At 55.0% G+C, this 12,500-nt stretch overlaps 1 protein-coding gene across 1 annotated transcript in view; it reads left to right on the forward strand.

Moving 5' to 3' along the window:
• EFL1 (elongation factor like GTPase 1) overlaps nt 1-7,744 on the forward strand; it is a 52,708-nt gene extending 44,964 nt beyond the window's left edge. Inside the window, 2 exon segments of the mRNA XM_090263687.1 lie at nt 3,325-3,509; nt 7,485-7,744. Coding sequence (XP_090119813.1) covers nt 3,325-3,509; nt 7,485-7,673 — 374 coding nt within the window. The 3' untranslated portion in view covers nt 7,674-7,744.
• The last annotated feature ends 4,756 nt before the right edge of the window (nt 7,745-12,500 follow it).

Genomic DNA, 12,500 nt, shown 5'->3' on the forward strand with positions numbered 1-12,500 from the left:
TATTCCCAGCATTTCATAATTCAATTCAACAAAAAATTTATTGAGCTGTACACATGCCAGCACAATGTTAAGCGTGACTTCTGCTTTGAGACATGAATTGGGGTGACAAAATTTATTTTGTAAAATAATTAGAAAGTAAAATATTCTTGGATTTAGTGAATGAATAATGGTTCTCCAGTGAAATTTTAGGAGAAATGAAATCAGCCGAATTCAGAGCTGGACTTTGTTGGAAGCAATAGTACCTTGAAATGGGCTTCGATGGACAGAATAATTTTGAGTTCAGCAATTAAGTGTTCAGTTGACTTTCTTTACACCCCAACAGTGAAGGTGACTGTTGAGCTTACAGCAAACCTGGCCCTCACTGGCTTTATGGGAGCTGCTTCCCAGCACCCCCCTCTGAGCCTGAACCCCAGTGGGTGGAACCTAGCTGTAGAACCTTGAACTTCTGCGTGCTAACGTGTGTCCTGTTAAGTTTGAGTTCTTACCTGGTTACCCTGGTTCCGTCCCAGTGTTTCTTACCCTGCCAGCTGTGGGGCAGCTGTGGCTTGGCTCCCATGCCTTCTGAACCTTTAAGTTGCTGATCACCGTAGTGAGGACCCCAGGCCGTGAGCAGAACCCTGACCCTCGCTGCGGCCGTCATCCCAGGGTGGGGGCAGCCTGTTGACCCCCTACAGACGTGGCTGAGTTGGTCTGTACAGTAGCCGCCAGCCCCCGCTCCGCATCGTGTCCGCAGCACCCTCTCTCCCGCCTTTGGTCGAAGCCCATCTGCACCCTGCCTGCCACGTGCGCCCGCCTAGCAGCCTGCTGCTCGCTGCAGAGGGGCAGGTGGTTAGTGCGGCCTGAATAAGCCGTGCCACCAATTTCAGTGTCGTGTTACCAGCAGGAACGCAAACCACAGGGGGAAGAAAAGTCCTTCTCTTTGGGAACTTACCCGTCATTTCCCATTTTCTTTCGCAATTTTTGTCTGTAAGAGTACATTTTGCAGAGCTATGGTCTTACGTAGAAACAGTTTAATGTTTTACTTTTTATGTTTACTATTTATTTTCTAAGCATGCTTCTTAGTATTCATAATGTTCATTTTAATCTCTGCATAATATCCTATCAGTCGGATATGCTGTGATTTACTTCCTGTCATCCCCAGATTGGAAATGCACATCGTTTCCTGTTTGTTTACTATTAGAGAAAACATGGCTGTGAACAGCTGTTTCCTCTCTGAAATTCTAGGGGAAAAAACACATAACTTTAGTTGCCGAACCTGCCCGTAATGGAAGAAGAAGGTACACATACCAGAGTCTGTAATGCCATAGAGCGTGTTAGCCAGTGAAGCCCAAAAGATGAAGAGGTTGTTACGATTTCAGGCTGTCACAGGAGACTTTTTGGAGCAAGTGATGGAAAGGATTTGACAGTAGCGCTGGGCTCGTGTGTCCAGGTTGCAGGGACCGTGAGCTGCGTGTGGAAGAGCCTCCCGTGGCCCGAGGACATCGAGTGGCTGACCTTGGCTTACAGCATTGACCTTGGCTTAGAGCACGGTTAGAGCTCTGGGCGCTCAGGCCTGGCAGGCACAGGAGCCGCAGTCGTGGCTTCCTGCCAGGGCCTAGAGGGCACGCTGAGACGTTTATCGGGAAGTCTTTAAAAGAGGAGGCCTCATCAAAACTTTCAATCCATTCACTCCTGGGGGGCCATTTTTTTCTTGATGGCTGCCTCTTCCTGGGGCCTTGCTCACAGCGGGGCACACAGTGACCCCTCCTTGAGGAAGTGAACAAACAGGTGACTGAGGTCATATTTGCAGCGAGAGGCCCCATGATCAAAAATCGTTGTTGATGTGGCTGCATTAATTTCTCAGCGATAACGGTGGCATGTTAGAGGGTCTCGGAACCCACCCAGGCCTTGGACACGCCTGTCATGAGAGCCAAGTGTATTTGGAAGGTTGTATTGTGGCTGTTTTCCTTTGTTCAGTGGTCCGTTGCTGTGCCCCAGTGTTAGGACTTAGTTGTAGTGGAATTAAAACTGAATAGCTGAAAATTACACGATCAATTACATTTAGTGTCAGTTTCAGTTATTGATCCAAGCTGCTGGCATGATCCATGAAGGCAGGCGAAGAGCTGCAGACCTCCAGCCCACCTCTTCATGGTCCAGTTTCCCAATTTAATTATTCTTTCTACCCCCCCACTAATGTTTTGTATTTACTTCTGTAAACTACCTTAGAGCTTTTCTTCAAGTGAGGTAGCAGAGTAAATAACGATGACTGGTTCCCGCATATTAGCTATTGTAGCAGGCTCAAGCGATGACTAGTAAAAACAGTAATTGTTCTGCTTTCCTCAGAGCCTTGCAGGCTGTCCCCAAAGTATCCGTTGTACTTCTGGGCACCACATTCTCAGAGGGAGGTACATCCATCACAGTGGTTTAAATAGGAAGGATGGAGCTGAATTACAGCAAGGCCATGTCCCGGACAGACTGGAGGGGAGCCGGCTGGGGAGCTGTCTTCCAGCGGCTTACGTGCTGATCTGTGGGCTGGCGGTTGGGAACAGGTCTGGGGCTTAAGCGCCGTCTGAAAGGGGAACGGGTCCCCTGGGAGGAAGGCCGTTCTGGAAAAGCGCAGGCAGGTTTCAGTGGCCCCTGGGGTGGGCGCGTTGGCCCTGCGGTCCCCTTCCAGCCCACTGTTCTGCGATGCGGTGCCTGGCTGTCGAGTTTGAATGACGGGGAAGGACTGTTGACAGCGGGGAGAGTGGGGCCACCTTTTGCGAGAGGAATGTGCTCCGTCTGAGACCTGTTGACTTGAAGAGGAAGCTGGGCTCCTGGTGGAGAGGTCCTGCTGTCACCGTACACGTGCGACGGGAGGTCAGGCGGGGGGGCCTGGCTCAGAAATGGGCTCAGGAGGCCCCGGCGCAAAATCAGCCCTTTAAACCACACAGATGGGAGCTGAGGGGCTCTCCGAGGGGGGAGTGCTCAGAGCACAGCACAGGGCCTCGGGAATACGCTTAGGAAGAAGGTGAGGAGGCCCGGGGCCTCAGGAAGGTCGCTCAGGGTGGGGTGTGGTCAGAAGAGGTGTCGATCCCTAAGCCCCCCATTTCTCATGCTGTGTTGAAGGGGTTCTCTTTGGGGAATGCATTTTGGGGTGGTTTCACTTTTTGTTATATTCTGTTCCTAATTTTTCTGTAATTGCCATGCTTTAGTTTTTAAGTAAATGCTTAAAATATTTCCACACTTTTATAAACCAAAACTATTGGGAACAGTTTCTCTGCACCGCTGGATGGTTCCAGGGTGTAGGAACGATCGCGCCTTTGAGTGCGGCCCGAGGAACTGAAAAGGCACGTGGCTTTGCAGGTCGGGTCTACGCTGTCCTGTCGAAGAGGGAAGGCCGGGTGCTGCAGGAGGAGATGAAGGAGGGCACGGACGTGTTCATCATCAAGGCTGTGCTGCCCGTCGCCGAGAGCTTCGGCTTTGCCGACGAAATCCGGAAGAGGACGAGCGGCCTGGCCAGCCCGCAGCTGGTGTTCAGCCACTGGGAGGTGAGGCCCCAGCCCCCAGCCCTTCCTCGTCTGCGGACGTGCCTCCTGCAGGTGACGCCGGGGCAGCAGGGCGAGCTCCCCGGGCCTTCTGCCCTTCCGACGGCCGTGCTCGTCAGAGGGGCCGGAGAACGCGGCTGGGCTCCACGCATCCCGGCGAGGGAGCCTTCGATTGCGTGTGCTTATAGCGTGCACACACGCGTACACACACAGACACACGCACCCCACCCCCGCCACCCAGAAAACCTGACCGTGGGCAGAGCAGGTGTCGTTCTAAGTGGGCAGGTTCCTGTCACCTACGAGTGAAGCTGTTAGTTCAGAGCACTCGGTTGTAGCTGATTCTTCTTACAAGAAAGTCACATTCTTATATTTTCCTTTTTAGCATGTGATCACATTTTTTTATTAATTTTTTAAACACAGCTTTTATTTTTTTTAAACTGCATTTTTTTACTATTCTGTTACAGTTGTCCCAGTTTTTCCCCTGCCCCGCCCCCCTCTCCCACGGTCGGCGCCCACCCACTGTCCCTGTCCGTGGGTCCTTTATACGTATTCCTTGCTAGACCCTTCCCCTTCATTCCCTCTCCCCCTTCCTCCCCCTCCCCCTTGGTCACTGTCAGCCTGTTCCTGGTTTCCCTGCCTCTGGTTCTGTTTTGCTGCTTCAGGGAATTAATCACATCAAGAAGATATAACCTTTCTAAACATATACGCACCCATCACAGTAGCCCCTAAATATGTAAGGAAGTCACATTCTTAACGCCTGACAGAACCAGCATTGATGTTGTACTGATTTAGTTCACGTTATTTTTTGTCAGCACAAATATACATTTCAGCAGTGATTTACTTTGAAATTTTTTTTGCATTATCTGTCTTTGTCTAGGAACTCAGTGGTGTTTCTGATGGTTTTATTGTCTTGTTTCTGAGTAGCTGTCATTGCTGTATTGCGTTGTGGAAAGCGGTAGCTCCAGAATACTGAGTTGTTGGTCTCAAGCTCACGGGCGGTGGGTTCCCACTGACTTAAACGTCTGGCCTTCTGGTGTTGGTTTATGGCACCCACCTTGTACTGAGGACCCAAACCAGTAAGAAGTAGCAGGGAGGGGAATGGCACCATTCTTGGGAGAATTACTTATTTGAATTCATGTATTTTATCATTTGTCAGTCTTGTCCTTGACAGTGACTGGATAGAAGTGGGGCCCAGCTGAGGGAGAAGGCGCTCTTTGAGTCCGGGGAGCAGAGCCCAGGCTCGTTCTGTCCTCTGCCTTCCTCGGCCCTTGGCTTCCACCGATGGTCCAGAGAGGCCCTCCCCTCCCACCGTCACACCTGCCCTCCAGCCAGCGGGGCCGGGCGCGGGAGGGGCGCGGACTGGGTGTCGCGTCCGTCGGGTCACCTCATCCCACTGCCCAGAACCAGTCCTGCAGCCGCGGGGAGCAGGGCCCATCTGACACGGAGGCTGGAGGATGTGGCCTTTAACTAGATCAGAGGCCAGCAGACTGCCCGCTGCCTGTGCGGTAAATGACATTTACTGGAACACAGCCGCGGCCGGTCATCTCCACGGCTCCCGGGGCTGCTGCCCAGCCGAGCGAGCAGCTGCGACAATTTGCCTGCGGTCCGCAGTACGTACCGTCCGGTTGTCCGTGGGGAGAGCGTGCCGGCCTCTGCCACGCCCGGCCACCCCGAGCCTCAGTGACCTGGGATGTCCGCCAGGAACACCTTTATCCAAAGAAAAAGGCAGTGGAGAGTCAGGAACAACTCGTTTAAAAGCGGCAAGTGTTTTACCAAATAGGCAGTTTTTGTTAATGTGAAAACCAGACGGTTTTTCAGTCTGTTTTCCTCTCAGTATTAAAAATATAAAGGTGAAAATTAATCTTACATACTGAACAGCTTTAAAAAACAGTTTCTGGCTTAGCTGCAACTAATTAATAAAAATCAATCTCTTGATAACTTCAGAGGAAAATGTTGCTGCGAAGAGTTTGCTGCCGTTCATACTGTCCTCCTGTCACCCCCGTGGCACCTGTCACGGGCCTGTCCCCACCGCGGCCCATCGCCGAGCGTCTGGAAAACTGCATTGTAATTACATGTCATCGATCCGAGAGTTTGGGGCTGTCCTGGTTTCCCCCCCATAGTTAGGTTTAGAAATAACACAGTTGTTGAGATCTGGCTTCTCCCTCCAAGGCCTGTTTTTTCATTTGTATTCTATCATACCATATAATTTACAATCAAGAGCTTTTGAGAAAAAGTGCCTCCAAAAAATAGAGAAAATAAAATTACAGGCATTTTCCATGAGGAAAGCTTTGAAGTCAGCAATCTCATAATTTCTCTTTCTGTGCTTCGCCCTTCTGTAAGAAAGGGGCGGGGAGGAGCTAATGGCAGCAGAGAGGGAAGTGTTACCAGCCAGTGCTGGTCTGCATGTCTGTCCACGTACCCGCGGAGCCGCTGGTCAGGGCGGCCCCCCCGGAGGGGTCACGGTAACTCCGAGGATGGGTATGTCCAACGGGGTGCGTCCCACCTGAGGGCAGCTCTGATCCTGGTGGAAGTGCTTCTCAGCAGGGCGGCTGCTGGCACTGGCACCAGAGTCAGGGTCTGGGGCTGCAAAGAGGCTTTCTTGCTGTAGGTGGATGGATTCTGGGTGAGCCAGTTTTATTAAAAGCGCCTTTCCCTCCAGACTGTGAGCAAACTGCTGTGCAGCCTCCAGGGGCCTCTCCATACATAGCACCACCTGGATGGCCTTTGGGGTCGCCTTGTGGGCGCGTCACTCAGGAAATCCCAAACTGGCGTGATGGGGTCAGGGGTCACTTTGCCTCCCTGCCATGGGCATTCACTTGGCATGTGGAGGTGAGGTGCTTCGAGATGTCCACGCAGATGCAGGAGCAGTGAGGTGAAAAGGGAGCCTGCGGGCAGCTGGAGCTGAGGCGGGAAGTGTCCGCGAGTCTCGGGAAGTGCACGGAGCAAACACCAGAAGCGTGTGCCAGAGGCCCAGGCAGAATTGGATCCTTTTGGAAACTCCAGGGTCTCATATTTTTGAAACAGGGACTCTGGTCTTAAATTGGACAGTCTGAGTCTGCTGTCTCTCAGGCAGCACCTCATTTATTTCTTTTTATAAAAGTTGTCACTTTTTTTTAGTAGGACTAAAAACTTATTCACGACTGCCGCTCAGGCTAAGAAAATGCAGCTCCTTTATATTTCAGAGTGGGTGTGTGGGCCCACTGGGTAGGGGCTAGGCCCGGGGAGCTCTCCCTCCCCGAGCGAGTCCTCCGCGGCACTCCTCGCCTGGCCGGTGCGGGGGTGTTTGCCAGGCGCACAGTCTCCTCGCCTGTCCAGGAGGTCAGTCCTGTGGTTACGGACCTCAGGGGAGTCTCTCTCCAAGTTCACCTCCTCCTGCGGCCTCATAGCCTCACTGCTTGTCATCTCAGGGGGCTGGCCCCCACCTAGTCCAGCTTCCAGACTAAAGCTTTCTCGGCAGCTTTTCCTTCCCCGAGCTCTGCCCTCCTCCCTGCCCCTCAGGAGTAGCCTCAGAGAGAGACCCCTCAGCCTGCCTTCCGCAGGACGTAGCCCCCTCCCGGCAGAGCAGTCAGCGGCTTGGTCCCGCCCCCCAGGCGCCCACTGAACTTTGGAGTCAGAGCAGCCAAGAGTGGGTTTCCCATGTTGGTCTTGCGGGGCACCAAGGCAAAGGTAATGAAAGACATGGAAACCCAGATATATTCTACGGAAAGGGAGAGCTTTTAAGTTCTCAAAATGAATAGGCTGCTTTCTTCCTTCGTGGTATGTAATGGCTGCACGAGGAAGGAGTCACACATGTGACAAGTCCCATTGGGTCTGCTTCCATTAGTTCCTGCCCCCTGTGTTCTTCATGCTGACGGCCGTTCCTCCACGCGTACCTGCCCGCTGCGTACCTCTGCTCTTTAGCAAAGGCTGTGTGAATTGGCACCTGAGATGGAAGTAGATTTGCCTAATCCAGCACGTTCTGTCGCCTCCTTTTACAAGGTCATTCCCAGCGACCCCTTCTGGGTGCCGACCACCGAGGAGGAGTACTTACACTTCGGGGAGAAGGCGGATTCTGAGAACCAGGCCCGCAAGTACATGAACGCGGTGCGGAAGCGCAAGGGCCTCCATGTGGAGGAGAAGATCGTGGAGCACGCGGAGAAGCAGAGGACCCTCAGCAAAAACAAGTAACTCCTCCTGGCGCACCCTTTGTTTCTAATAAATTAAGAAGGATTCCCCCAGGGCCTGAGCCTGGAACACTTGCTCTGCTGCATCATCTCTGTGCATTCGCTGCGGTGTCGATAGAGAAGACCCACCCCCTCCCGTGCTCGAAGGGGCGGGGACGTTAGAGAACACGTTTCCCAAGGGGTGTCAGTTTGTTCCGGTACAAGGCGAGACGCTCCTGTAGTGCTGCCGTGGTGCCGTATCACGCCCCGGGTGTCACCCGCCTCACTGGGACGCGTGCCGGGCAGCCACCTCCACGCCTCCGCCCGCCCTCAGCGCCACCTCTCCCCCACGTCGTACACGCGGCGCACGTTCACCCTCCGGTCCCAGCGCTCAGCAGCGTCTGGGGGGACCACGCGCGCGAGACACCAGCCACCTCTGGTCAGCTCAGCCACGGCACCGCTGTCCCTGACCCATCTGTGGCCCCTCAGTCTGGAGAACAGGGCGAGGGTCACTTGTTAGCCTGGCGCCTTCTGTTTTCACACCCCTCGTATGTAAGCGTTCGTGACGGTTACGCTCAGTGCCTTCTTCTTTGGAAAAGGAAGGCGATTTCCTCTTAGGGAAATTAGCTAATGTGACGGGATTATTGCCTTTACTGCAAGTCTTTTTCCGAAATCTCAGTGGCCTCATTCGGGGAGATCCCCATATAAGGAACAGATGCAATTTGGTCAAAAATAGATTTTGTAATTTTTGATGTTGCACTAATAAATTTTACAACCACTTGCAAAAGTTTTTTTTTTTTTTTTAATGCATAAAATTATCAGAGCAGGCCTTGTTTTTGAAATGTTTTTAATGTTTTGTTTTTTCTAGTAAACTAGGTGATTTTTAATACTAGTTGTAGACATCTTTACTCTTTATGGTTAAACCTACTTGGCCCGGATTTGGGGGACAGTGTGGCTGGATAGCTCACTGTCTAGGTTCAACAGTTTCCAATATCTGGGTTAATTTAGGAAGGTTCCACCCTGTGTGCATTTACCTGAAACCTTTGACCCCATAGGAAAAGCTGGCACATCAACTCACAGCCTCTGTGAGTGACATCATTCAAAGGGCCAGGTGTGCTGTCACAGGGTCGGCAGATAATGTGCGGGTGGAGAAGGCGGCAGAGCCCCAGGGAGCGGGCGCTCCCTGCAGTTCCGTGGGGCCCGGGGGTTGGTGTGGGGCAGGGGACACGGCGAGGTGACAGGTTGCCTCTCTTCCGTCCCCACGTTTAGGAGAGACAGTAGTGAGCAGTAAAGTGACCACGAAGAGGCAGGCCAAGGGCTATAGTAATCGGCCATGTGAGTAACCTCCCCTGTGATGTCATTCGTAATGGGACCCCATCCCCGTGCCGGGGCCTCACCCTCACCCCAACATGTTCAGTTCGGTGGAAGCGAGCACAGACGGTCTCGGTGCCAGCGTGGGACGGGAGGGTTCCTGTCCTTACAGCAGGGGCGGCTTCTTGCAGTCGTTGACAGGCGGGCCTCGGGGCAGTGAGGAAGGCTGTGTGACAGCAACCACAGAACCACAACCCTCCCTCCTGGAGGGGTCTTCGCATGGCCGTCCAGAAGCCACTGTCCCGCTCAGGGGCCAGGCCAAGGCGCCAGCAACATGCTCCCTTTTCCCAGCCCGCCCCGGAGCCCCGGTGTGCTGTTGCCTGGGTCGGAGTTCCCACCCACCTGAGGGGAAGCACCCATCTGCTGTTACAGCCCTATCAAGTCTGCAGTGTGTAGAGACAGGGAGGTAGATAGAGGGGTGGCATGTGTATGCGTGTGTGGCGAGTATTACTTGATCCTCAGACATGAAACAGGGACAAGGACATCTGCGGGGCCTGGGAAAGAGAAGGTCGCAGCTGCAGTCCTGCCTCAGCCGCGCGCCTGGTCCGCCGGGCTCCGAGTGCGCGCTGAAGGGGCGCAGGCTTCGGGCCTGGTCTGTGCCGGCGTCAGAGCCGCCATCAGGGAGCGTGGCAGCTGAACCTCACTGCCCAGGCGGACGGGGGAACCTGGGGCGTCTTTGTGTCCATGATGTTTCTATTCTGTGCCTGGGATCCCGGTCCACTACCACTGTCGAAGATCAAAAATCATTGTCTGTACTGGCTCAGATTTCTGGCGGGCAACTTTAGAAGAATAATTGATTTCAGAAATTAGTTTAAACTGGGCACTTGGAAATGACAGCAGGGAGCTGCATTTGAGGGAGCCCTTCCTTCCTTTTGCAGCCACCAAAGAAGGCTCGGAGCTTCCCAGGTGAACAGACCATTCAAGTCAGGAATTACAAGCATTCCTTTCTTTTTAAGGCAGAGAGCATTTTAAACTTTCTAAGCTATAAAAACCTTGATAAAATTAATAAAAGCCAAGATTTTACATCGATTCTAAAACCAGAAGATTATGAAGGTCAACCAAAGCGCACACAGCAGACATGGGGGGCAGAGGCTTTCCTCTGATCCCGCTGCTGCTGCTCCTGAGCCCGCAGCACAGAGAGCCCCTCCCAGGGACAGGAGCGGGGGACGCGCTCTCACCCGGGCCCTGTCTGCCCTGCAGGTCAGGAGCAGAGCCGCAAGCAGACCTGAGGGAGGCAGAAAGGCGTGGGGGGCGGAACGGGAGTATGGGCTCCCTAGAGGGCTGAGGTAGAGGAGCTGGGCCCCTGACTTGGACATTGCTGGCGCAGGGCCGGGAGACCAGAGACCTCATCTTCGGTAGTGGAGATGGGGTGTCTTTCCACCCACTGTCCCCTCCCTCTGGGCCTCCTGCTGTTTCTGAGGACCTTCAGAGGGCCGGGCGAACATAGGCCGCCCACAGGTTCCCCTCCTGCTGACCCTGGCCCCGCCGGGCTGCAGCGTTTGGGCTGAGGATGCTCAGGTCTTTGAATCTGGCTGAGATGGTTTCGCCTGCTTCAGGTTCACGGCCAAAGCTTCCACGGCTCTGACTCTGCTGTCCCAGATTTCTCCGAAGGCAGCAGCCTTCCATGCCCGATTTTGAAGGCCTTTCTGCCCCAGCCGCATGCACCAGGCACAGCCTTTTCTGCACAGGCCTGCTGCCGTCACTGGCAGAGCCCGGCTTCCCCTCAGCCAGCGCGCCAGCTGCTCCGACTCCTCGAGTCCTCAGGCGCCGTGGCCCGTTCCTTGCCCTGTTCCCGGGGCCGCAGCGCCCTGGGGAAGCCGTTCCTGGAGAGGCAGCACATCCTGGTGCTGCAGCCGCTGGGACGGGCTTCCCTGGGGAGCCTCCAGGGAACTGGGCTCAGCAGGAGGGACTTGAGCAGCAGACGGCCTCCCTCTGGCCAGTAAGCGCACAACACAGGCCACAGGGGACAGGCAAGGCCCAGAGCCTTTGAGGAAGGTGACTGTGGAGTCCAAGGCTGCGGGAGGGTTGGCGCGGCGGCTGAGCCGACCCCCTGAGATGAGGCCCCTGGAGACCACAGAGCCCCTGGCCACCGCTGCGGTGGCCACCCTGCCCCTGAGCTGCACGGTTCCCCTTGCAGGGCTCCTGCGGCTGTGAAGAAGAGGAGGTGTAGGCGGAGGGAGGCACAGGCGCTGCCCTGGGCCAGGCTGCGGACGGGAGCCAGCGTGTACCAGGCCCTTGGCAAAGGCACCGAGAGGTAGGTAGGGACGTTTTGTTCCGTTGGCTCCTGTGCTGCCAGTTCCCTGTTGGATCCCAACTTTGGGCTCTTCATCCTGACAGTAGTTCTGAGTTGCCTTGCACAGTAGCCCCCTGCTGTTCTTAGGGGTAACCCCCTCATCTCCGAGTGTGTGAGGTCTGAGCAGGTTTGAGCCGGGCAGTGTGTTCAAGCCCCTGCCTTGTGGGAACGGACCTGTGACGCTGGTGGGTCCCGTGAGTGCCGGCTCCTGAGCGTTTGAGGGAGAGGCAGCGTCTTTGCTTAGGTCCGTGAGCTGGTCAGGGGTGAGCGTGGGGCCGCTGGGCCGTCCTGGTCACCTCTGGCCCACGCGGGACAGAACGAGGCTAGGGCGTGGAAGCGGGGCCAGGCGACGGGAGGGGCCGCCTGCTGACGGCGGTCAGGAACCCTCGTCCAGTCTCCCACCTCAAAGCCTGTGTCCAGTGCCACCGCTATTAGGGCGTCACCTCCTTGGCCTGAGAAATGAGCTCATCTCTTTTTAAGGCCCATGACTCCATGTGTCTCTCCAATGGCACCCAGGACACGCTGGTGAGTGTGGTGGTGGCTTGTGTGCAGGTCCTGCCCTGCTGATGTGAAAGCTGCCTGAGAGTAAAGATGCTTTGGCCCCGGCTTGCCCAGAGCAGACGCGCAGTAAATCCCGGGGGCCGCGTGTCCCCCTCTTTGTGGTCATGTGTGGGAGAGGCCTCAAAGCAGGGGCCCTTGGTTCCTGGGGTTTTACGGGGATTTGAGTGCACCAGCTCCTTGGCACCCTGATCTCCATGAGACCAGACCAGGGTCCCTGAGGCCTGGCTGGGGGTGCTCAGACACCCTCACTGACTACTCAGATCCGTACTCCTCTATTACTCACGCCACCAGCTGTGTGGCTGCCTCGTCCTCCCATGGTATGTTCCCCCCTGAGGCTTTCCTCAGAATCGCCCACAAAGAGCTCAGTCTCCCTCTGTCATGCCTGTAGCTCCTTCGAAGGAGACCCTCACTGCCGTGGTTTGCTATTCCATGCTGGTGGCGTGGCCGCGTTTCCGTGGAGCCCGTCCGTGGATGCAGCAGCTTGGGACTTGCTACCTGGACGCGATGTCACTGAGCTTGAGGGGGCTGGAGTTTTCTGTCGTGGACTCGGACAGATGAGCAGCGTTGAGAAGGGGCCCTGCCCAGGTTGGCAGTGTGTTAAGGTGTAAATGATCGTACGCTGTAACC

This window comes from Furipterus horrens, unplaced genomic scaffold (genome assembly GCF_987537825.1).
Source record: "Furipterus horrens unplaced genomic scaffold, mFurHor1.1.pri manual_scaffold_16, whole genome shotgun sequence".
NCBI classification, from domain to species: domain Eukaryota; kingdom Metazoa; phylum Chordata; class Mammalia; order Chiroptera; family Furipteridae; genus Furipterus; species Furipterus horrens.